The sequence below is a fragment of the Corvus hawaiiensis genome, chromosome 10, assembly GCF_020740725.1.
Source record: "Corvus hawaiiensis isolate bCorHaw1 chromosome 10, bCorHaw1.pri.cur, whole genome shotgun sequence".
Taxonomy (NCBI): domain Eukaryota; kingdom Metazoa; phylum Chordata; class Aves; order Passeriformes; family Corvidae; genus Corvus; species Corvus hawaiiensis.
The window spans coordinates 13,394,042-13,420,339 of NC_063222.1; the positions used below are offsets into that span (position 1 = coordinate 13,394,042).

The window sequence follows — 26,298 nt, forward strand, 5'->3', positions numbered from 1 at the left end:
TGGGGAAGGTCTCGGCGGGCCCGGCCCCCGCCCGCTCTCCCGCCGGGCGCCGCGGCCGCAGTTACTTAGCGGTTGGGAGCGGGCGCTGGTTGCGGCTTTCTGTGCCGGGGAGGCTCTGCCGCCGGGGTGCGCGACGCAGCCGCTCCTTGCCTCGCCATGTCTAAGGAAACGAAGAAGCCCTTCCGCCAGAGCATGGCCGAGTGGCGTCAGTTCATCTACAATCCCAACAGCGGCGAGTTGCTGGGGCGCACGGCGAAGAGCTGGGGTAAGGGCTGCCGCGGGGGACAAGGGCGGGGCGAGCCGCCGGAGAAACCGAGGGGTGGCGGGGAACGGGGCCGAGTGCGAGAGGTGGGGGCGCGGGGGCGGGATGCGGGAGGGCCCCCCGCGGGGAAAGAGGGGACGGGCTGGAGGGCCCCCCGCGGGGATGAGGGGACGGGCTGGAGGGCCCCCCGCGGGGATGAGGGGACGGGATGCGGGAGGGTCTCCGGGGGCATGCGGGAGCAGCGCGCGCCAGGTGAGGCGGCCCGCGCGGCCGCGGCGGCGCACGCGCCCCGGTGCCCGTTACAACTGCTGGTCTAAAAATAGCTCCGTTCGTGACAGCAGGGGCGCGGGTCGGGGGAAAGGGGAGTTCCCGGGGTGCGTCCCGAGCTGACTCAGCGCCCGCCCCGCAACCGGTACGGGCCCGCGGGCTCCTTTCCCGCCCGCTCTGCCGGGGGCGCCGCGGTGCGGTCGTGACGGGCTTCCGCCGCGAGGTGCGGGGCGGCCCCGCCCGCGGCATCACCCGCACCGTCCGCAGCCTGCGCGTGCCGGGGCAGCTCCCCCACTCCAGCCGTTCCCGACGCCACCCCCCCCGCTTCTCCCCCCCCCCCCCCCGTGTTCCAGCGGCGCAGGGAATCCAGAATGAATGAGCGCGAATTGCCTTTGTACTTGTAGCTGCAGGTCGGGGAGGGAGAGCAAAGGAAAATCCCCAACACCCCCCACCCACCCCCCTCAGAGCCCCAATTCCAGAAAGTGATCGTTGTGTGTGGTTGTGCGTCATTGTGCTAAATTTGTTCCAGCGTAGGGCTTCTGGGCCTTTTATTTTCTTAAAGGAAGCTTTAAATGAAGGCTCTCCAGTAAAGCCTGTGAAGGCAGTGTTTGTTTTCCTGTTTTCAGGTAGTCCTCCTATCACTTTCCTCTGAGCTGGAAAGCATGTTATCGTAATGTGGTTGCTTCCAATAAAAATATTTGGATTTTCCGAGTGTGTTTTCTCATATTAAACAGTTGTACAAATGCTTAATATTAGGATGTTTCTTCAGCCCTCATGGGACATATTTACTGACTTCAGAAAATGCTGCGTGTCCTCCCAAAACTTGGATGTAGTTGGAATACTTAATAGTTGTGCTTGCAAAACCAACAAGAATCTCAGCGTGGTGTAAAGGAACATGCCAATACATCCTTGGCCTTGACGCGATCTCAATGAATACTGATGTTGAAATAGTGAGGAGGAGCTTTAAGTGGACTGTGCATGGGATGTACTTTCTCTGCCGTGCCAGTGTCTCCTGTCTGTCAGGAGAGGGCCCGAGCTCTGACAGGAGTTCCCCTCCATTCAGATGGAAATAAGAGCTTGCAGCTACTCTGCCAGTTGAATAGCAAAGGATAGGAAATTTCCACTATGCTGTTGTCTAGTGATCTTTCTGTACAGGCAGGTTTCCTCAAGTGCGTGGGCTGGGTGTGTGGATTGCAGAAGTCTGGCTGTGTCATGAGTCTGAGCAGCACAGACTGTAGATATGTTAGAAATAGCTTGCAAGGTTTTTTTTAAAAAAAAGGTGAAGATAAAACCATCTCCTCTGTTTAAACCTATCTAGTAGGATAAGTCACTTAGGATGTTACTAGTCCGTGTTAGACCAAGGCCAACAACATTTGAAATTGAGATTAATTAGTTGGTGACTGAGTTTCTACAGCTGTTGATAAAAGATTCTTTTGAGAAAGTATCTGTAGACATTTTGAATAATATTTCTTTGTGTAGGTAAGTCAAGTAATTTTACTTCATTAAGAAATTTTATTTAGTAGTTTAGGTGATTGGCATGTGGTTACTGCTATATACCATTTCCTCAGCCTGGACATTAGGAAGTGAATGTTCAGTAACACCATAAATTTTCAGTGTATTTTTTCATCAATATTTGTTTGTTTTGGCATTCCATAATTAACATACCGTGCTTATTTAATTTAATCATTGTCTGACTGATTTGGGGCATGGTGTGTGGCTTTTTGTTTGGTTTTACTTTTTAATGCCAGGTCACTAATTGGGTGGCTCTGTTGGCACAGGAGAATATGCAGGGTTTGGTCTCCTGCTCTTACTGTAGAGGTGAGGTGTGAGCTTAGAGCTCTCTCACCTACTACTGTTCCTTCCCTGTTGCTGGTCTCTCGGCTGAAAGGCGAGGGAGGACGTTGGAGAGGACAGCTCTGGTTGCTAGTCTGCTGGGTTATCGTGTCCCCAAGGGCAGCACCATGAGAATTCAGCTGGCTCTGATTCTTCTGTGCGTATTTCTCTTGTCTCAAGACAGCTTCCTCACAGAAATAAGACACAAGCAGTAGAGAAACTGTTAAATAATTATTCACAGTATGTGCGTGTTTTGCCCTAGTCTGACACAGTCCCGGGGGTTTATGTAAATTGCAACAGCAAGGCAGCAATTCTCTGTGTATCCCAGGGCTATGGCGTTGGAGTACTCCTCTATCTGCCATTTCCACATCAGGACTTGTGAAAAGATCAAACACAAGCGGCTCCTATACTCATTTGTCATGAGGCTGCATTTTAGAGTTTGATAAAGACTTGCCTTTTACAGCTTGGTGAAAACCCTGTAATATGTCTCCTCCTGTGGAAAAAAATTAGAGACTTTCGCTTAATTGTTTTGCAGGCTTGTGGGATACTTCAGTTTGAATCTTTCACAACTTGATATCCAAACCTACACACACTCCCCCCCAAACTCTTCTAATTTTAATTATTTGGCATAATCATTTCTTGTATTAAAGAGACAAAATACTGGGAAAAACTCCTGACTGGAGGCTATGGTGTTGTCAGCAGCAAGGCATGAGGGATGCCGATAGTCCTTGAAGAGGTGATGGGAAGGAGGGTGGGTCCTGGGGTACACCCAACTTTTAATCGGGTAGAGCAGAGAAAGGAGGATTCGGCAGGCTGCTGGGTGGGGCCTTCCCGCAAGCAGAAAGATCAGCATCTGTCTCTGCCTGTAATGGCAAGGTGCTGTGCCTGCCTGGAGTTAGAGCAAGAATGGAGTGAGATCATCATGAAAGTCCTGTAATGAGATGCTCACTGCACACTCAGTGCACTGTCTTACAAGATAGTTAATTCTTTTAATACAAAGTTACAGGAAAATAATTTGTACCCAAAAAAAGGGCAGTATAGACTGTAGCAGTACTTTGTCTCTCGTCACACTAGATGTCATGTCAAGTGTATTTAAGTCTTTCCGTAAAGCTGTGTTGTGTCAGGGTGTTTGAGGCAGAGGTGGCATTGTCTTGAAGTACATAGAAGTTTGGACCTACTGAATTTTCTTTTGAATGCTTAGTTGTATCCTTTGGTGCTCAGATGTGTTTGTAATTACAAACAAACAAAAACCCCACCAACAAAACCCAACACCTTATTTTTAGGAGAGCTTTCCACCATGTCAATGGAATTACACTCTTGTTGGCTGCCATAACAAAGGATCCAGCTTTGCTTCTTTTTTTGTCTTCACTCAGTTCCTGGTTGAACATACAGTGCTGTCAGAGTTTTAACTGCTTTTCTGACGTGGTTATTCTGTCTTCTTTATTGGTGTTTTCAGAGGGATTTATTGACATTTAGCTTTCTTCATGAGTAGTGTAATATTAAACATTCTGGCATCACTGTCTGCCACTGCAGTAGAGTATTTTATTTTCCTTGGTATAGATCATGCTGAAAAAAGGCATCTTGTCTTGTTACAGGTATCAGTACGCTCTAGTAGTACAGTAAGTGTATTTTGGGGAGGGTGTTCTAAATGCTTAATCATGACATTAGACACTGGCTTTTGTGACTCTTTGCAAGTGTTGCATTTGACAGTTTTTATTGTCTCCTGAGGTGTAGCCATGTTCTTTGTGGAGCCCTGGCTTATTGTGACATAAAATGTGACATGGGACTGAGGTTATATTTCTTCCAAGACTTTCTCTTCCTCCCTCTGGTGTCATCCAGATCTGGAAAACAGTAATTCTTGAGCATGCAAGAAGTAAGGTTGAAACATGATTAGTGATTATTTCATGTGTATAGTTATGTTAGCCTGAAGTAAGGAAGTCCATCTGTGGGTGGACTAAAACTCCTTGATTTTCCTTGCACTGGTAGTAGTCAGTAGGAATATGGGTGGGTGTTTAAATCCCACTCATTAAAGGTGTAGGATAATCACGCAGGTGGTACGATCAATGCAGCATGGAATCCAACAAACTATAAAAACAGCATTTCATTTTTATTGTTGCAGGTAATGTTGAATAATTGCTCCCCTGTTTGTGGGAGTGTTTATATTGATACCTGTATATAGCAACTATGCATTACATACAGGTAGAGCCAGTCTGGTTTATGCCAGAGTGACAAGCTTTTTATTGCTTTTGCCATGTAAAGTTTGGAAAGCTTGTATTCTTCATGGAAATGATGGCCCGGTATGTGATATCTTGCATTCACCAGAGTCAGAAATTCTAATTTTCATAGTGGAGAAGTGTTTTGATTCCTGCAAATGAATTCCAGCTAATGACAATATCAACATGTTGGTTCAGAAATTGCAGTTTTCCAGATTTGACTTGCTTGTTGATGTGGTTAGGATATGAAGAAGTGTTTTTGGTACTGTGATGCCCTGCAAGAAGAAAAACAAACCAAAACAACTAGGTAAATTGTAGCAAAATTTTGGGTTTGAGTTTTTCTTGTTCTATAGTTTTGGTGTACAAGATGTTCTACAACAATTGAATTGGGTTGCATGTTAGATGTGGAAGCTGTACTTTGCTTGGAGGAAATATGGAGGATAGCTTTTCACTGTTACTTGGGTGCATCTTGTTTCCTGACGAGAAACCCAGTGTTACGTGAAGTTATTTTGGCAGAGTTTCTTGACAGGTTATGGCTTGCTCCCTGTGATTAGCTAAGGATAATTAGTACAAATAGGCTCACAAAGAGCAGCTTACTCAGTTTGGGGCTGTTGGAAGTTGCAGAGGGGATTTTTGTTGTTTTTTTTTCCCCTCCTTTTAATGTGGCAAAGTAGCGTAAATGGGTCAGTTTAGTGGTCAGCATTCTGCAGTGCATTTACAAGCTATATTAAAACAAAGATTAAAAATAATCTGTGTGTGAGCACGCATGTGCTTTGCTGGGCTGGGGGAGGCTAGCAGAACTTCAGGGCTGTGAATAGAAACAGCCTTTCCAGCCACGTTCCTGCTGCATCTCCCCAGTGGTTGGGATGCTGCTGGGAGGGACTGGGGAAGATGCTGTTGGCACTGCAGTCTCCACCACAGGGTTGCGATGACTGTACTACCCCTGTACTGGTGCTCCCTAAAGGCCATGAGAGCTCCCCAGTTCTGCTCTGCTGCTGCCCTTGGTGGGGAAGGGGCTCCAGCCCTGCCAGCCCCACTGGAGTGAAGGGCTGTGGAGGAGGGTAGGACACTAATGACCCAATGGGGGAGAGCTGCCCCTTCTGGGACCTGCTCTTCAGGGTCAGCTCTGAGACCAGGAATACTGGTGACGGGGTAGTGTTGGCCCAAAGTGGGACTGTTCTTAGGGCCTTGTCTGCTTAGCACTGCACACCACTGTGCTCTTATTGCCTGTGTTATGCTCATCAGTTTGTTCTTTTCTCAATGAATTTTAGCATATTGTTTTAGAAGTTCAAATACAAGTGTATTCTGAAATAATTTCCCTGATTTTCTTGCTTTTACACTACTTGCCACAGTAGCTGCTTGTCTTGTCTTACATGTCAAATTCTTCTGCTCCGTTGGGACTGTTTGGTGACTGTCTTGGTCACTTGATGAAAAGTGTACTTTCTAGACAGTTTGATGAAAGTGTATCCAATAGCTGATTAACTTGTATGGATCAAAATAGGAGCTGACCAGGCGTTTTGTAAGGGAGCTTTTTTGTTTGGTTGGTTTTGTAATACCCGGAATACATTGGATATTAATCAGAGGATCCTTGTTCTGCTTTGAATTAAGTTAATGCAATTATAAGCTTGTAGGTAAAACAAATTGCTGCTGTGCCAAGTACAGATGCAACTTTTATAATGGCTTTCGTTGACTAGTATTTCTACTATTAGTTTTCATGTTTTCTTTTTAGCAGCTAAATAGCTTCTAAATAACCTTAGCAATCATTTACAATAGATGTCCAGCTGTCTTGTTCATTATAGAGTAATCTTGTTTGTGTTTACATGCTTTGCTACTTCTAATCGCTTCATAGAATCTTACATCTTGGTGGTTTCAAGTGTATTTTAAATATCTGATCACTTTCAGATTATTGCAGATTGGTAGGTAACTTCCTCAACATGTGAAATTGAAAACTAAAATCAAACCAAAAATCCGCTAACATTCAGTTGGTTGCTGTCAAGAACTTTACTTACAGTAAAGAATTTGGAAACCACGTCATTATTTTAATGGATGTACACAGAATTCTTTTGGGAGAAGTAAAATGGGTACTTCGATTTTTAGCAGTCACGCGTTTCTGGGGACCATACTACCCTAGAGACTATTTCAGTGCAAAGTGCAAACATGGTTTCTGGGACAGGAGCCAGGGCTTAGGCTTCCTTCTGTCGTGTCCAGTGGACAGTGCATAGCACTGGGGTGCAGTCGTGTTTGCTTTTGCTCTTTCCTTTTCTGTGAAAGGTTAAAAAATTCTGCACTTGATTCTCTCACGTAATCAAGTGTCAGTGGTAGGATGTTGCATAATCGTTTTGGTGTGCTTTTCGTCATACCCGAGTTAGATCTCTGGCTTCTGATAGCATCCTTACAGCTAGAATATCCAATAAAAATTGAATTTGTGTCAACATTTGGTTACGTTTTTGAATTACAAAGGTTTTAATGATGGCTCTCAGTCCAAGCATCCAATCTCCTCAGTACTTTTAATAGCTGACATTCTTTTTTGACAAAGTCTCTGCATGTGTCCTCAAGTCTCAGTCTTAAAACAGAATCCCACACACTTTTTTAGGTGGATATTGAATGTTCAGTTAGCAAAACAAGTTGAAGCTGGTAACAGCTGTGTAATTGGTGAATTCAGTGGGGTTGCTGGATCACCAAGGTAGATTGGTAAAACAGGTGTGTGTGTGTGTTAGGTTGGATAAGTCTGAGGAGAAGGCTTGGTTTGTTTTCAAAAGAATGTGGCAGAAAGCATTTTCACCTTGAGAAGTATCTTGTAACAGGACATATGTGAAGGACTGCTCTGTGTGGTGTTCCCTCAAGTATCAACTATGTTATTAAAGCGCCAATTGCTTCCTCCCTGGTCTGGATCCAGTGTAATAATTTTATCTTTTCCCTCAGTTCTTTCATCTTCCCAACAACCAGATACAAAGCTAAAATTCCTGTAAACAAGTAAAACTTAATTTTTTTTCTAATGCACTGCTTAATCATCTTTGCCAGCTTTCCTGTATAGCCGAAAGAGTGGTTTTTAATGCTTCTCTTTTAAAAATAGAGATGCCAAAATGCCCTATAAGCTTTAAGAATCAGAAAGTATTAAGAAAACCTTTTTGTATGCACGATTGTGCACTGTGCATTACATATGTATGCTAGAGTTGTATTTATGACTACAAACATTGTATTGCTAATTTCTCATTTTGATTTTCAAAATAGGTAATGGAATTAGATGAAATGAAAATAGTAATTTTAGCTTTTTCTTTGCAGGATTGATCTTGCTATTCTATCTGGTATTCTATGGCTTCCTAGCAGCACTCTTCACATTCACAATGTGGGTTATGCTTCAGACACTGAGCAGTGATATACCGAAATATCGTGACCGGATTTCTAGTCCAGGTAACGCTGTATTTATTTTTTCATAAACTTCTGTCTGGTTTAAGAACTGGGTTTTGTTTGAGAACTTGTTTGAAGTATGAACTACTTGTGGGAAACCGTGATCATTATTCAGTTACTTGGAGGTTGCAAAGGTAAAACTTGGTGTGAGGCTAGTTATATATGTTTATAGCATAATTTCAGGCAGTACATTTTTGTGTGTATGTACTAACTTTAGCTGTTTTTTCCTCTAAGCTCCTGTCAGTTGAATTTGTCATGTAGACCACAATTTTGCCTGCAGATCTATACAACATGCTGATGTCGAAGTGCATTTATAATTTAATTGAATTGCTTTAAGGATACTCTAAACCAGTTTTCTTGGATGAGATGGAAGGCCACCTTGATTAGTGTTTGATACTTTGCAGAAGGTACAGGAAGGCTGTACTATGGGTGTGATCTGCTCAAGAGCATGTAAGGACTGTGGGACAGAGGCCTTTGCAGAGTTTTTATAACAGTATTAGGTAGTTTCCAACTGACATGGAATGTCTATGGATTTCAGGGATTGTTTACCTGTTATGTAGGGATCCACTAGAGAGAGTGTCCTGTTTTATGATGAAGTGAAGTCCATGTAACACGTAGCTGCCACTAAAAGTGGTGTCTTGCTTCCTGTAACTATTGCTTCCTTTGTGTACTGCCCACCCATCCCACTGTTGGCTGCTTCAAGGAACTATATGTTAAAAAAAACCAACCTGTGCAAATAAGAATGAGTAATATGGGGTTGTCTTCCCCAATATAATAATTCGGTGGAAATGAGACAGCATTATTTTTTAAAACACTTTTTCCTTTTGTTGAACGCAAAGCTCTTAAAATTGAGCATCATCTTGCAGCCGTTTCCTCTCTTAAGATGGTACAGTAATCTTTGTGTGAGCAAGTTGCAGTGGGGCCAGTGTGATGAACGTCTCTGGATTCTGAACAGAATTCTTTTTGGTATAGTGTTCTGGCCTGCTCTAATAAGTGTCATATTGTAAGGGATTTTGAGGATATGTGCTGGTTTTTTCAATCTAAGAATGGGCTAGATGCTGAAAAATATAAATAAGAAAAAAAAGAGAAGAAAAATAAATGAGGAGAAAAAAGGTGGCTTAGTTGACCATTTCTCCCCATTTCCATTGTGTCTGTTGTGGAAGTCAAAAGTGTCATAGTGGATGGATCTGTGGGTAACTGTGGCTTAATGCTAGGCTACTAGGCTACTACTTAATGCTAGTGACATTTCTTCTCTCTTGCAGTTCAGGGTATTAATTTTCCTTGGCTCTGAAATAAGTCATAAGGGATGCTTGTTTTTAAAAGTATGTATGCCACAATTAGTTTTTAATTGAAGAATTCCTGTAACATTTCTGAATTAAATCTCTTTATTAACCATGTCTTTAGTAACTCATACATTAATCAGATTGCTTGTTTCTGTTTTAATGTTTCTCCTTAACTCTGTCGTTTTTCATTTGCAGTGAGACATGTAATGTTGCTGGCTGTAAACTTAAATTCTTTAAAAAAAAAAAATCTACACACAAAACCTGGATGCCGTAGGTCAGAGGTTCTGCTCTTATGTTAAACATACTTGGAAATCTCATAATTGATTTATTTTATAATTGATATTTGACTTTGTACACTGGGGTATAATAGTATAAATCAAATCCAGATGATTTTAAAACCTTTTTTTTAAAATCCCTCCTGGAATGGTAATATAATGTAATCTCTTTTACAATCCTAGATGTGATCCTATGCTGAGGCTGTTAATTCTGTTCCGCTCGAAGAGCTCAAATCCTGCATCTCTCACAGTCTATGCATTGGTCCTTCAAATAGCTTTTTTCTGTAGAATTTACACCATAGTTTTTAGGCAGACTGTAATCCACTGAAAGTGGAGCAGTCCTCTCCTTGTAGGATGTTTCTGACATTCCCCTGAAGCACTAAATCTTAATTATTTTTTCATTCACATGATTTTTTCATTCACTGATGACTAATTAAGTTATTTTGTCATATTCCCTTTGAAAAATACAATTTAAGTCTTCCATTTACATTATAATTCTGTAGATAATAATCTCGTATCCTCTAAAAGTTCTTAATGTGTAAAACCCCTTCAGTAATTTTTCAGCCCTACTACTAATTACGTTTTATTTTGCTGAATCCAAGTTCAGTGTGAAGGCCAGAAAATGACTGTAATGGTGCAAAGTAATCTGCAGTCAAAATAGTATTTGTAGTTTTATATGGACTGTCAGTCATTAAGGCCTTTACTTCTGGCTTCCATGGAAATAATTTAACTGCTGTTATTGCAAAAAAGAGGATTTATGATTTATTGGGAATCCTACAAAAGACCTAGAATAAAAACCATTAAATTACATCTGGGGGTTTTTTAAAAGCTAAAAGATGTTTGTCTCTGATGAATTTCTAGTATAGATCTTTATTACTTGCGAGTTGCAAGTAGCAAGTATTTGTAAATAATTTCTGCCTTTGGATGAGAAGCTTGGCCATTTCTGTAGGCAAATCCTTAATAGGCCTGGGCTACTTAACTACACTTTTGATATGCTTTCAAAACCTTACTGTGGTGGTAAACTACAGTAACCTAACTTTATCTTCCCATTGCAGTCTTACTTTCTTTTTTTTTTTTTTAATATAAAGGCCTGGTTTGAATATTTTTTTGAGATTTTTGTTTTCTGCCTTAAATTTAATTCATTTGGGAATCTAGTTTTAATTGGTTTTGCCAGAGGATAGGAAAACTACATGGCATCCTAAGGTGATACAATCAGTTGCTGTGTAATTGGAGCTTCTTCCTTTATGCCAAATTTGACTTTGATCAAACAATTTTAATATTCTAACTTAGAAGAAAATGAATCTGATAAAATATAGGTTGGGTTTGGGATTTTTTGTATTTGTTTGGTTTTGGTTTGTTTGTTTTTTTTTCTTTCGTGGAACTGCAATGTCCGTTCTCAGCTGTACTGAAGAGACAGATGCATGGATGCTCACCTGTTAATCACAACTGCAGCATTTTTATCTGTGCTAATTATTTATATTAAATAAGAGTTGCCTTAAGGTAGTGTGAATAAAACAATCAGTTATACACCCTTTTTTGAACAGATTTAATCTCTGCTGCAATATCTGGTGGTGTAGTGCTGTTTCATCTGCTACTGAAGCTGTGATGAGTAATAGAAGCATCAGGTACCTGTGTTAGTGACAGCTCCCGGTGGCACAGGCTGTGTGTATTAGTGTGCCTTTTGCTTTTACCTGCTCCAGAGAAATCTCTTAAGATTGAACTCTGCACCTTTCTGGGCCGTATGCTGGGAAGCAGGGGCAGTTCAGCTCTCAAGAGGGCCCTACTCCATGTGTGCCTTGTCCATCCTTCAGCTGAGGCTGGATTCAGCTTTTGGTGATCCATGTCCTCATACCTCCTGCAGCTCTGGCTCCTGGCTGTGGGTGGTTCCTGCCCCAGTGCCCCCAGCCAGCAGCCAAAAGGAGCTGGAGTTCCCACAGGGAATGCTGGTGCTGTGGGGGCCAGGAGGCAGCTCTGGAGCATTCATGGTCCCCAGGCCTGGCTGAGCCGTGCCCCTGTGGCTGTGTGAAGTGTCTTGCATTCTCCATGGAACAGGTGGCACCTAAACTTTGTTTGAGGAGTTGGAGAAGAAGACTGAAAACTAGCTTGACTTACCTGTTTTGAGTGGGGTAACTTTCAAGCCAGCTTTATGCATAATCAAATTTTGAAAAATATTTTTTCTGTTTCTATGAAAATAGTACAATCATAGCTTCATTCTGTATTGCCTAAAGCTTTGACCCATTGCTTGAACTGAAGGTTTTCTGGGTGTGCTTTTGGGTATTTTTTCAATTACTTTTTAAGCTTAATTTACTGAGTGTGGAAAGTGGATCAGTAAAAATCTTTGATTGAAAGTGATTAATTTGCTGATTTTGCTTTTCCTAATCGCTTGGGTTTGGTTTGTGAATTGCAGTTATACACTGGGTTAGATTTAAATGTTAATTAATGTAATGCTGATTTTGATAACTGGCTTCAAACACAAAGTACCTTCCAGTACTGTGGAATATAGGGGTAACATTAATGTTTCTTTACAGATAGACATTTTCCAATTTATGGATATTTGAGATGGGGTTAGAGTGGTGTAGGAAAGATAAGTTGCTTAGTTCCTAACTTGAACTTTTTATTTTTAAGGACTTATGATTTCACCAAAGCCAGACACTGCATTGGAATTTTACTTTAACAAGAGTGACAGCCAATCGTATTCAGAATATGTTGCTACACTTCAAAACTTCCTTGAATGTAAGTAAGTTACTTAAAATTGCCCAAGTAATTTAGGAGTCTTAATCTTGAGTGCATTATTTTATTTCTTGCTTGTAGTTACTGATTGCTAATGGAGACTAATTCAAGTTCAGGGTTACTGTAGATATGTGTGTTATAAAAGTCTATATGTTACAGAAAAAGGTAAATATAATGCCTATATTGGCCAGGAAGCCTGAGCATGAGTAATACTGCAGTACACAATGGAGAGTTTTGGGTGATGTGGTTATTTAAATACTGTAAGATGTAGCAGTTGCATATGCCAAAAGAATTAAATGTAAAATAACATAGGTTTTGTATTTGGAGACAATGTTTATCAAGACTTATCTTAGTCTTAATCTAAATGATTTGGTGACTGAGAATACTTCAGTCAGGAGAACTTGAGTGTCTCTTCGAAAAATTAGGCACACAAAGATTAAATTAATTGCATTTTATTGATTTTTCACTCTGATACACAGTATTTACAGGCAGAAATATTAAAACATTGAATTTAGAACATGGACAAAAGGTAACAGGATAAGTCTGAAGGATGGCAAAATCACTAGTTTGTCATATTTTATTTATGTGCCTGTATGTACACTTATTCTAATAATATGGAAATCAATTGAAAATATTAGTAAGTTTAACCCCTCAAAAGTTGTAAGTCAGAATGAAGAAGGTGCTGCGAAATCTCACCTGTGTGCATGAGTTGCTTTGTTACAGCAATACTTGAATCTCTCCATATTCATAGTTTTGGTGCCTACTAAAAGCTTCTATGAGTAGGCTTTTCTTTCAGAGCTCTGCCAAGGGTTCCTGGGAGGAATGCTGCATTTCATGACTACCTGCCTCTCCTGCAGGAGGGGGTCTTACATCGAGGATGAACTTCCCTTTCTCCATTTTACCGTTTTAGCCGGGAGCTGGGGTGTAAGGGAGGGGAAGAAACTACAAAGTATCTTAAATGGGAATAGTTTAGCATTTGTGACAGTGTGATCTGTGCACATCAGAAACACAAGAAAGTGAGAAACAACTTGGGATGTTATTATAAGATAAATTATAGTACCTGATATAAATGTAGAAGCAATTTAATATTAGTTATTGAAATACTTTTAAGTTTTCCTGTGTATTTGTAAAAGAAACATATGCAAAGGGAAAACTGGTTGAGTTCCCAGGTAAAAACTCGATTGTTTATATTTTAATACATTATTATCTTAGAATATATAGTTAGTTTATGTGCAGGAATTAATGAAGTTGTGATTATTGTTCCAATTTAAAAAGCAGGAAAGTATTAATTCTTCTGTAATACTCTTATTTTTTCATTCAAGTACACTGCTACTTCTCTATAGGCTTTGAAAAAAGTGTTAAGATGGATGTAAGAGACATAGTGCTCTGAAAATACTTCTTTGAGAAAACTACTAGGGAAATAACACTATAATTATTTATGTAGGCATATGCAGGTTTTGGCTACTTATATGCTTTATATACCATTGATTTACAAGCTATTTCTGTTTCATAGCATATAATGATTCAAAGCAGTCCCAAAACATAGACTGTACACGGGGAAAGATCTTTGATCAGAATGATGCTGCTGTTAAAAAGGCTTGTCGATTTAACCTCTCTGAGCTTGGACAATGCTCTGGGAAGGAAGATACAAATTTTGGCTATTCTAGAGGAACTCCCTGTGTGCTTGTGAAAATGAACAGAGTAAGTGCCTACTTGTTTTTAAATTCTTAGTACAAGTGCTTCAAACTACTGCTGTATGAAGAAATGACTGTGGAAAGGACTGACATATGTGTTCAGTTTGCTTCTCAAGATATCTGCATTTCTAGAACAGTGTAATTTACTGAAACATTGAGCAATTTCAGAGAGTAATATGAAGTGACCTTTTTGAGCATTCTAATACTTACAGGTATTGGCTTTGACTGCATGCATCAAAATATCTGAATCCTGTTTTCAGAAGTGCATTGTTCTTAGCTTTTGCTTACTGTTCTGTGAAACAGATTCTAGACCACTCTGCAAAGTGTGTTTTACTTCATGTCTGTGTTCCAGAACTCTTAACTAGAATGTAATGCATTCTGTAACTCTTAAACTATGAAAGGTGATGAAAACTCTACTAAGTATTTGACTTCTCAATGATGTTATGTGTTACTTGAATTGCTAACTGGTTTGAGCCATTGAAGTTACATGCTAAATGTAACATAAGAAAGCAGTACTTTCTGTGACTACTGTAACTATTTTGAGTTGACCTGAGTAAACTATTTAACTTAACAATACTTTAAATCTTAGTTCTAATTTAAAATTATGTTTAGATAAAAATGACACTGAATAGATTTATTCCCTGTATGAACTCATATTTAGTGAGGGAAAAGTTCAGATTCAGCCTGTAAAACTGGAAAGGGGAAAAAGGTCTGTAAATATTTTAACTTTGTCTCTTTTAGGTAATTGGATTAAAGCCTGAAGGAGAGCCACATATACAGTGTACCCCTAAGGTCAGTTCAGGATGTAAGAAATAAATATGGTTTTTATTTTCCTTGTGATTAGGATGAATAATGAAGTAGTTTATTTCACTCTCTTCCCTTCTTCTTAGAGACTTTGTATTTTTGTTTGTTTTTTTCATCTTACTGTATGTCTAATTTAGTTTTAGTGTCTTTTAATTTCTTCTGTGTACTTACAGAAGTTTTTTGGTTGTTCTTTCATCTTCAGATGTGTTTGAGCTACCTGACTTGGTTTAGAGCTGAGGAAAATGCATACATGTGTATTTGTGGTCTTGTTTGTTTATTTATTGTGAGTTATATTTTGTTTTCCCATTTCATAACCTATATTTTTATTTTTTCTCCATGCTGCAAGTGCACCTTAGACAATTTTATAAATGATGGGTAAGAAAACTGCGTGTGGAAACTAATGTTACCGCTCAAATAAAAGTTGCCTTCAAATCAAGTATAAACTACTTATAATAAGAGCTAATCTTTGCATATTTGTTATGTACCAATGGATTTACACAGAATGTTTTATTGCAATTATAATAATTACTTTGACTTATGGGTGTTTTTCCTAGACTGCTTGGGGAGCAGTGAAACCGTTGGTAAGTTTGCGGCTTGAGCAAGGGGCAGAGTCCTGGCTTTTAGCTTCTGGTCACTGATAAAAGTGTAGGCTGGGAAACATCAGCAGTTAATGAGACAAACACTTCTAAGGGTTTCTGCCTTCATCCTAGATACCTGTGGTAGGCATAGATTTTAATACTTGATTTTTGTGGAGTCTTTGAAAGTCTTGATCTCTCCATGACAGTCCATTGCAAGCAAAGGTGATTTCTCCTTTTACTTGAGTTTACTTACTTGAATTACTTAGTTGAGATTACTTACTTGAATTCTTTGCTTCCATTCACAAAAACCCACATTGTTCTCTTGAATAGAATAAAGCAATTAAGCTCCTTCTACTTCTACTAGTACTCTTTTTTCTTTGATGTATCTACTTCAATTTTTTTTTTTTTTCCAATGTGATATCCCAAACTGGGCTGAAGTTTGCTTCTAGCTGAGATACTGTTAATGATAGCATTTCTCCCCTTATGAACACACTGGAAGCAGGGTGAATTTGCTGTTTGTAATACATTGAGTCTGTATTTTCATTGTTTTACTATTTAAATCCTCCCTCTGGTTATTTCCCAGTCTGTATCTGTAGATGTAATTTCTCAAAGTTCACAGCTTTGAATTTCATATGGCTATTTTTGGCCCCTCCTCTGTCATTTTTTGTGATCATTTTAAAGGGATCAAATTCTCTCAAGTGTTTTGCACTTCTTAGCTTGGTGCCATCAATGAATGAACTTGGGTTTGCATCTCAAGTCCTTATTGAAACACTGAATAGGGTCCAGGGCAATCATCATCATTTCCACCAGAAATGCCTTGTGATGTGTTGAGAACAAGTGATATATAAAATATTGATGGTAAGGCTGTTTTATGATTGTATTTCTTCACCTTTCTTCTATGGATGCTCTATGAGACAGTAGTAAAAACTATACTAAGCAGATGATACCCTCTTAACAGGTTTCACGAGCAAAAGAGTTAAGTTTGATAACAACTTGGTTGGTCATGGTGGGGTTTTTTGCTATTTTTTTACGGTGGAAATAAATTGTGTGTTTTCTTGCATCCTTTTTCTATAAGTACAAAGTTCTGCTACCATATACAGTTAGCATTTTTCTGATCTACACAAGTGTGATGGGTTTGAATTTTAAAATTATTAATCTTATTAGTTCTTTAGTGACTTCCAGGGACGTATTTGTCAGGCTTTGCTACTTTGAATGCATCTTTTTTATCTCTACTAGCCTATTGTAACCCTAGCTCATAATGATTTACTTGCTTAGGAAAGCTTAGAATTCCAATTAGAATTCATCCTGTAGCTTAGGAAAGCTTAGAATTTACTTGCTTAAGAAAGCTTAGAATACCAGTTAGAATTCATCCTGTAGATTTACTGTTTACTGATTTTTATTTTGCTTTCATCTCTGTTTTTAAGTATTTTTTACAATTAAGAGTCACAGAGTGGATAAGGTTGGAAGGGACCACAGTGATCATCTGGTCCCACCTCCCTGCTCAAGCAGGGTCATCCTAGAGCCCATGGCACAAGGTTGTGTCCAGACAGTTCTGGAATATCTCCAGTGAGGTAGACTCCACGCACTCTCTGGGCAACCTGTTCCAGTGCCCAGTCACTGCACAGAAAAAAGGTTCTTCCTCATGTCCAGATGGAACTTCTGTGCATCAATCCTACATATACTGAGAGCGATTTGGGGAAGTGTGTGCCTGGACTTAACGCCATCTGACTTTTAAATGGTATTTTTGCTTTTACAAGTCTCTCAAATACAAAATTAAGTTAGTAGCTTTTGTCTGCACATCCTGCCAGTCTTGGCCACCTGAAGCATCATTTAAGTTTTTTAGTGTGGAGTTTATGTTCTTCAGGCATTCTCCTGTAAGGTGATTCTTCTTTCTTCTCTCTGCACTTCTTCTGTGTTTTTTTTTTTTAAATTGAAAAATTTTAGATGGGTGATTTCAGTCAGAACACTTATACCTGGGGATGCTTCCCCCTCTGCCCTGATGTAGTTGAAGCTGTCATCACTGTAATTTCTGTAGATCAGGGAAGTGAGTGTTTGCAGTGTCAGACACTCCTTACAACTGGTTCTTTCTCCTGCACCCTGGAGGAGCTAATCTGCTGTAGTCTTGAGAATCTCCACAAAGAGAAACAAACCAACAAAAGATTCTGTCTCCAAGAAGTTTGAAGGATCAGCATTTTAGGTCTTTAGTTTGGGGCCAGAGTTGTGCAGTTTCATACGTGCTAGAACATCTTGCAGCAGTATTCCTTTCAAGTTAAAACAACCTTTACTGAAATTTGGTAGATTTGATTTTTTTTTTTTAATTTCAACTAGAGAAAAGAAAAAAAGCCGTAATTCCAAACAACATATTTTTCTACTGTTTAATGACCATCTTGACTTTGTGTTAGGTATCACTTTCTAGTTGACAAGAATGAAGAATGGCTGTATGAATGACACTATGTGCCTTGCTTTTGTCAACATACTCAGGATCTGAGTTAACTTGCTTTTTGTGACAGAAATCTCTGTTGTTTAACAGTTTCTACTAATGGACACTGCTCTTTATCTTCTCCATTTCTTCTCAAGCGCCTATAGAGCATTCCTGCCCAAATTCTTTCCTTGGGTCTTTGTATATTATTTCAACATATGGTAAATTCTTCTTTCTAAACTACAGTTTTAATAAAGACCCAGTTAGTGAGGTGTAAGTCTCTGTCAGTGCAGTTTTGGTGACATGCCTGCCCAGCTAAGTTGTCAGATTTTTAGCTTTGCTGACTGTCAGCAGCTCTTTGTGGAAACTAAATGATAAGCAGAAAAAGTGACACTCACTAATGGACTGATTCTTGAAGTTCTTCAGCAAATGCAGCTTGTTTAGGTGTTTTTTGGTTTGCTTTTATTTAATTGTGTAGGGACATTAATTAGGATTGTTTATTCAAGAAAATCTGCAACCCCCCCAGCTGTTGCATTAGATAGGCAGCTGCATGCCTTAGAACCTCCCTGCTATTGCACTGGTAGCCTAATGCATATATTTGTATAGTCATGACTGCATGCATGCCTTGTATTAAGCTGCTCCAGAAAGCACTACTCTATTTACCGTGCCTATGTTATTCCATATGCTGATTATTTAACCATTATTTCAGCAACATATTTGAGAAGGGAGTATTTTCAGCTGCATGAGCTTTAAATAAAATAAAGAATAATGCTGAAAATCAACATATTCCTGCTTAATAGTTATATTTGCAAGCTCAAGGTCCAAAATACTTAATAAACATATATTGAAGAATTCCAATCATTTAGACTGCAAAGGAATGAGAATGTGGCCATATCCTAAAAAAAAATTTATGTTCTTTTGAGGAGGTGAAAAGAAGGTAGCCTTGAGCTGTGGCTTGTTCTTAAATATGTTTTGATCTTACTGCAATTGTCTCCTGAACTTTGTAGGGTATCTGTTTAAAATTATAGCTGTTGAATATGGTAATAGAGAAAAAACAATGAACCTTGCTAATACACTTTGAACTTGTGAATTACATGGAACAAGCAGTGAATGTTCTGAACTTACATTTAACATTTTGGGGGGTTGTTTTAATGACATTTCCCTTGGTTATGGTAATATATTTAATTTATTACGGAAAGTCACATTAGATGTGGGCATTTCCTAGTGGTTTGAACTTCCAGTAGTTTGATATTCTGCCAGGATATACAGTCTTGAAGAATATTGTATATAGGGAGAGGTGTTTATATATTGCTATACTGATAGCCTGTGTGTGGACAGCTCAGTCATATATACATATTTTGTATATTTTATGTATTGAGTGACTCCTAATTCAGAAATAGGCTGCAGCTTTCTAGGTAGCTGCTACTTATTCCAGGATTTGGGGTTGCAGGGGCCAGTTGAGTGATATGGCCTGCGTCTGTATATATCGCTCCTCTGAGGTGGTGATGACACACCTCCAGCAACATCACCATTTTAAACTTGAGTTTCTTCTTAGGTGGCCTGTATTTGAAGGATGGAGGGCACCTAATGTTAGGAGTAACACTATTGCAGAGAGGTGTCTGTGGTTCTCTGTGAAGGCTTGTATCATTGCAAGCTTGAGAGGCTTAAAAACCTGGCTTTAAACAGCACAGGCTTGCTTGGGGATACTTGGGATTTTAGTTATATATGGAGGGGTTTGGGTTGTTGAATTACTCATTACAATGAATATACTCTTCCCCCTTCCTCATTTCTTTGACTCATAAGTATGAAGGCAAGCTGTCTTTGACTTGATTGCTAATTTATGTGATACTGGTAATCCTTACTGCAGCAGATGTGTGCAGCATGTGACTGCCAAAAGAAATCTGTTCTGAATTATTCTATGAGTTTGTAGGTCAGTTGCCCTTTTTTACGTATCTTGCACTTTATCATTGGGTTATAATTTTAGTTTTGGGTTCATTTTTATGCAAGCAAATGTTAACTTCTACTTTTGTTGCTGTCTCCAATTATAGGAAGAAGGCATGGTTCAGATAAATTATTTTCCTCCTAATGGCGCGATGGACTTGATGTACTTCCCATACTATGGGAAAAGCTTGCATGTAAGTATCCCTTAATGATGGTCTTCACTTTGTCAGTGTTTTGTTTCTGTGTGTATTTACAGTTGCTAGTAGCAGATTAATTCTGAAGTTTGAACTTTGTAATGAAGTACTGCTAAGGAATATTGCACATGCAGACGTTTCACAGCTCTCTAGACTGGAAACGTGCTTTGGCAGACATGAACAAACTGGGCATTGTCCTAATGAAGGAGTGGCTGTATACCAGCAGTCTTGAGAGTGGCTGCTCTTTTTTCCTCACTGAAATCTTTTGGAGTCTTTTTGAATGCAGGGAAAGGCAGGAAAAATAAACTGGGTCTTTATATTACAATACACTTTCCAATAGCTCCTTGGTGTTTCTGTATAGGATATTAAGTTTGTAAGTCCTTATGGTGTTGATTATATTTCTTTGTGGCTCTGCATGTTGTGTTTTCTGTTTGGCCCGTTTTATGAAGAAGGACTTCAAGGTAGCAGATAGGTTTAGGGTTTTTTTAAATTATTGTTGTAAAAACCCTAAACTCACTACTTTATGAACACAGAATACATAGAATTAAACTCCAGTTTCTTTCGAAACTTGAATTTAATTAATTTTTATATTTTCTTGCATCAGTTTGTGCTCACTGTATGCAGAAAATCTGTACCTTCTGTAAAATATAAAATTATATTGCCTCATACTGACAAGGTTATTTAGTCTAACAAACACTGTTTACCACTGAAGATAAAGGTACTTTTTAAAGCATAAATCTATTAGATCCATAGTGTACTATGGTGGGTGGTTGTAATTTCACCAAAGTGATTTTTGTATTAAATTACTCCTTTGTCAGTTATTTTTCCAGTGTAGCCTGTACTTGCAGCAGTTTCGTAACCTTTTTTATCTTCCCATGGCTTTTACTAATGAGGAAGGAGTTTCTTTTCCTTCAACATTTGCTTTCATGTTACTTAGAGGTAGATCTGTATTTTCCATTTTGTTGCCATCTTGTGAATTGGTACCCCATCTATTCACTTAGATATGCAAACTAGAGGGGAGATTGCCTGTGCTTCCAACAGCTGGAGTCAGTACAGACTCTATCCTATTCTTGGAATGAAAGAATGGGGAAGGAGAGCACTGCTTCCCTAAGAAATGCAAAATACAGCATCTGTGAACCTTGACATGTCAAGATCCAGTCTGTACCAAGGACAGGATGAAGAACTTTACTAACAAAATTCCCATCTTGCTGCAATACTGATGGAAAATGAAAGATTATGAAAATACAGTAATGAAGACAGGCAAAACACAGGGTTATTCCTTGCTTGAATTAGGTGATTAAGAACAATCTTTTTTTAATTCTTTTTTTTCCCCACCCAGTTTGTGGTTCATTGTCCTTTTGTGTTCACTTTGTCCTGTGGAATGGAGGCTATGGTGTAGGGATTCTTGCTTATGTGAAGGCCTAATTATTGTAACATTAGCATACTGAGAAAAACAAGAGGCAGTAAGAAGAGTTTTGAGAAGTTTTTGACTAGGTCTCAAGGGTCTGGATTGATTTCTTGGCTGTGCAACGGATTTTTTATATCAGTGTGGAACTGTTAAATTACTTTTTTCTGTAAAGGAGTTAAGATTTGAATAAACTTCCTTCTCTTGTTCAGGTAGGAGCCAGAAAAGTACTAATATCTACAATTTTGTGGTCCGGGATGGTTATTTGTCTTTTGCTGCTTGGTACAATGAGCCCAACTCTCTGACCTTGGAGAATGTTCCCTTTTTTAGATGATCTGACATAGTTAATGGGGATGCTGCCTCTCTTCCCTCCTCCTCCAAATTTTATACTGAGTAAAAGTCTATTCTGGTATCATCTCTTTTCAAAAACATCATAGAAATTTGCGTACCCCTTTGGAAAAACCTTGATGGTGAGACGACTTCTCTCCCTGAGGAAACATGGGAATTTTAGTTCTGATTTTAGAAAACTCGAGGTGTGTTATCACCATTACAACTGGAAAGTTTTTGAGGGAGCCTTGCCTAGCTGCATTTCCTCCCTCCCAGTCTGAAGTTTATTGGGAGCACAGGAAAATTTCTGATGTAATAAAACCACTATCCAATGAAAGCAGTTGCTTCAATCTATTTCTTACTAGTACTTCACATTAAAGATTTTAGCACATCTACTTCCATCACATCATTCTTTGTAAATGAGACTTTCGAGTCTTATGTAGTGTGTTCTTTGCTGGAGAAGATAGCCTAAAAACAACAGAAATGTATTAAAGTGTCTTCTAAGTTAATGAGGTGGGAAAAAATCTTAACACAAAATTTTGTTCAGTTAAAATTTAAGGTTTATACTTACATAATACTGTAGTGTTGTATTTAGTCCACCGATGTACATGAAAATACCTGGAAAATAATTTTGCTTAATCAGCAGTCAACAGTACTGACTTAAAAATATTAATAAATTATGGAAATACTTAATGAATGTTGCATAAAATGCTGCCTTAACGGTGTATAATAAGTTCCTATTTAATTCACAGGCACTTTACAAGAGAATGAAAGTTGTCCTTATTGAATTGGATGTGAGGTACAATATTGGGTTGACAAAAGAAAAGAATTGATTCTGCTCTCATTCTTAAATTTTAATTTTTCTTCTAGTCACCAATTCTAATTTCTCCACTAAATGTGACTGATCAGGAAGGATACTGTCAGGATGTTCAAGGAAAGGTTTCTGTGTAAAGCTGTTAAACATGTAACACCTTTCAGAATGGTTTGTTGCTGAACAAGTAAATGGGATAGGGAAGAAGGGAAGCTGGTTTATTAGTATTTGTTGAGTCATGCTTTTGGACAAAAAACCCCACTGTAAACCCTGCTAAAAAAGTTAGATTCTGTAGCAGATTACACCCACCCTGCCAAACCAAACCCAAAACAAGCAGAAGGACAATAGAACAGGTTGGAAGACACTCATTTCTGAGGTTGTTTCATTGAAGGTTTCTAGAAAAATTTGACCTAATGTAATAGAAAGGGGTAAAGTCATATGCCTCTTGAAGACACTGTCTGTGACTCAAATTATGTTGAATATGTTAAGAAATGGTATGAAGAATGTATTTCTTACCTGGAAAAAAAAAGTGTCTTACATGAGTCAGATTGGGCTTTGAAAAGTTGGGTTCTTAATTAGCTTTTTTTCTTAACTGTTCTGATAGATTACATGTTAATTTAATGCTAACTTACTCTGGTCTCTCAAATATTTTTCCCCATCTTTCTGTTTACTAGGCTCACTATTTACAGCCTCTAGTGGCTGTTCAACTAGTAATTACCGCCAACAGTACCAAAGAAGAAATAGCAATTGAGTGTAAGATCCTGGGCTCACCTAATTTAAAAAATCAAGATGACCGTGACAAGTTTCTGGGACGAATTGCCTTCAAAGTCCAGATGTTTGAATAGCTGGAGTAAATACTCTCCACAAAGTAAATGTTGTGTTGTCTGTTTTGTATCAGCTGGACATGCCATTCTAGGATATGAGACCACCTTGAAGAATGTTAAGGTGGCTTATGGCGTTCAGGGTAGCATAATAATATGCTTCCAAATTGTATGTTTAAATTCCCTTAAAATAAACGCCTATCCTGCTTTTTGCCTGCCCTGTTGGAACAGTGTACAGACTATAGTTATGTCATAGGGACCTGTAAATAGCTGTTTTCAAACACATAATAATGGTGACCTTTGTCCTGTTCTAAAATGTGGTTTTATCCTCCAAGTGAGTGTCTCAAGCTTAATGTGCTGTGCTCTGTAAATATTGTATTGATTTAACACTGGTTTAACTTTCATATCTCAATGCTGACACAGTTAGAGGGATAAATAATAAATGGTACCTGATTGACCTAGTGATTTCTTTGTAAGAGTAAACACCTCCAACATAAATTGTGTGTATGGGAGTGGGTGGGTCAGTGGATGGATGGCTGTGTGGAGATGCCTTAAATTGTAGACTGGGTGGCATGGGAGAACTGAAGTGGATTTTAAGAGTTGGTATGGATATCTGAAAGTAAGTGCTCAACTAGTACTTTCTTGTGCTTGTCACTGTGCAAGTATTGTGTACATGTAATACTTGGTATAGAGTTTGGTGTTCTAGCTGAGGAATTGAACCTTTCTTTGTGTTGTTAATTGCTTGTAATATGTGGAGCACAAATAAAATCTATATAATATTTTAAAACTTTTTAGTTCAGAAATATCAATAGAAAACAATTTAAATAGTTTAGGATCCTGGTAAAAGTTGTACAACAGAGCTGCTTGAAAGAAGTGGCCTCACTATTGTGGGAATAGGCTTTGATTTTCCAATTTAAAAATTTCCAGAAGAACCTCTGTTTAAGAAAAAAAAAAAAGAAAAAGAAAGGATTGTCTTGATTAAACATTCCTGTTTAATTTATATATCTGTTTTGTTGCATCATTTTAACATCTCATATCTTCATCTGCTCTTTCATCTTGGACTTTCTATGTATTTCATTATCATCTATTTAGAAAATTGGTGTCATCAACTGCTTTATAGAAATACCCTGTTGACTTGGGGTTAATTATTTTCAGTGTAACTTAAAAGAGCAGTTGCTAAAATGACTACAACCAGACTGGTTTACTTGTGACTGCTGCTCAGTTTGAACCAGGCTGAGCCATGCTCTTGGGCTATGACTTGGGCAGTTGAACTGACATGCAATTTATGTTACTCTTCCCCAAGATTTTTGTTTTGTTCTGTCTTGAGGGGGGGGGGGTGGTTTGAGCACATGGTTCGCATTCTGATGTCTTCTCAATATTAAAGACCACAGCAAACCTGCATTTGTGTAAATACATGTATGTTGTGCTAGTTAGGCCCGAATTTGTTACTTAACAACTTTTATACCTAATTATTACAGTGGTTTTTAATATTTTATTTAAACAAACTAAATGAAGGATTTCTAAAATTCAAGATCCAGTCTTAATGCCCTGCTTTAAGTTTGGGGCCAGTCTAAGCCACATTAGTGAAAAACAGCTGTGCAAGCCTACACTGATGCACAGTTGGAGGAAGCTGCTCTTAATGGGACTTGAACAGTGTCTTAAACCTCATTAAAAATAGATTTATATTGATCTCATACCATTCAGCATGCTTTTTGTTGTCTACAAAAGGAAGTTGTTGTTCTTACAATATGCAATGAATATTTTTGTAATAATGGCATGCATTAATACTGAATGAGATGTTCTTTCAAAATACTCCATTACTAATGTTTTAAATGATGCACTTTTAGAGCTGGGATACCTGGCTTCTTGAAGATATGACTAATTCCTTCTCTGTATTAATACTGCCTGAAAGTATTTTAATAGTTGTGAGGGACCTTAAGTGTAGATGTTGCATCTGACAATGAAAAGGATTAGCTTCATGTAAAAACTTCTCACATTTGTGTTCACTTAGGAATGGTAAGAAGTTCTGGAGAAACACTCAGTTTTCAAATGAGTTTGTTTTTTGCAACAATTATCTTTTGACTTATCTTGTCTGTAGACAGAGCATGAAATGGCAACTTTTCACCAGCACTTTTCAGACAGGTAAAACTCAATAAACTCCTCTTCTCTGTAGATTCTGTGCAAGTGTTGGTTTATTTTTTTATTTTTTTTTTAATTTAAACGTGTAAAGCTTATCAGTTGGGGGGAGGGGAGGAGGAGAAAGGAAAAAAAACCTAGTACTTTTGAAAGGGTTCAGCTATCAAAATAAGCATGTAAAATGTATGTGGGTAGAAAGTATAGTGTTAAGCTATTTAATCAAATTGAACTATTTCTCATTTTTATTTCTGTATCTTGAGTAGGTAAATGATACAGCAATTATCTGTAAACAGGTGTGCAGACTATTAGGATAGGATAAAATTACTGTTTTCCTTCATATGAACTTTAGAGTAAAGGTTCCTCAGCCTTCGTTTTCAATTATGAATAAAGATTTAAATTTACTACCATGTTACCAGAAACCTGAAATGCTTAACTTTTATACTGGTAAATTCTTACTAGGTAACTTTTAGTGCCCTCAAATCTGGAACAAGGACTTTGCATTTCAAACCTGTGCAATTGCCAGTGTGTGTCCACATCAGCTGAGGTACCTTCTCCTTGCCATGCCCCACTCCCCCTGCCACCACTCACGTGAACACACACACACACAGGGTTACGGGGAAGCTGAAGCTTGTCAAGAGACAAAATGAGCTGTAAGACTTTATTTACATCCATCATGCAGTAGATAAAATGGTCCCTTGAGGACAGATGACATGTAGCGCTGACTTGCAATTACTTCCAGCTGGGGATGATGCTGCTTCTAGAACACTGGTAAAGAAAACTCTTTCCTTTTGTACTGAAATGTCTGCTGTAGTAGTTGCCCAGCAGCAGAGAGAAAATTCTTCATGCAAATGAAGAGTAGAAGGAAGAGTTGTAGACTAAAGGAGTTGTGAATCAGTA

General features: G+C 38.7%; 1 protein-coding gene across 2 annotated transcripts; it reads left to right on the plus strand.

The window, feature by feature from the left end:
- Positions 1-25,437, plus strand: ATP1B3 (ATPase Na+/K+ transporting subunit beta 3). 2 transcript variants are annotated; one of them, XM_048313917.1, is made up of 8 exons: positions 1-265; positions 7,858-7,986; positions 12,167-12,274; positions 13,785-13,972; positions 14,707-14,757; positions 15,324-15,350; positions 19,815-19,901; positions 23,119-25,437. In XM_048313917.1, exons 1-8 carry the CDS (start codon positions 157-159, stop codon positions 23,287-23,289), a joined length of 870 nt encoding a protein of 289 aa, XP_048169874.1. In that variant the 5' UTR covers positions 1-156; the 3' UTR covers positions 23,290-25,437. The 2 variants fall into 2 exon arrangements, with proteins under 2 accessions (XP_048169874.1, XP_048169875.1); XM_048313918.1 differs by lacking the exon at positions 15,324-15,350 and having other exon boundaries at positions 3-265.
- Positions 25,438-26,298: the final 861 nt, after the last annotated feature.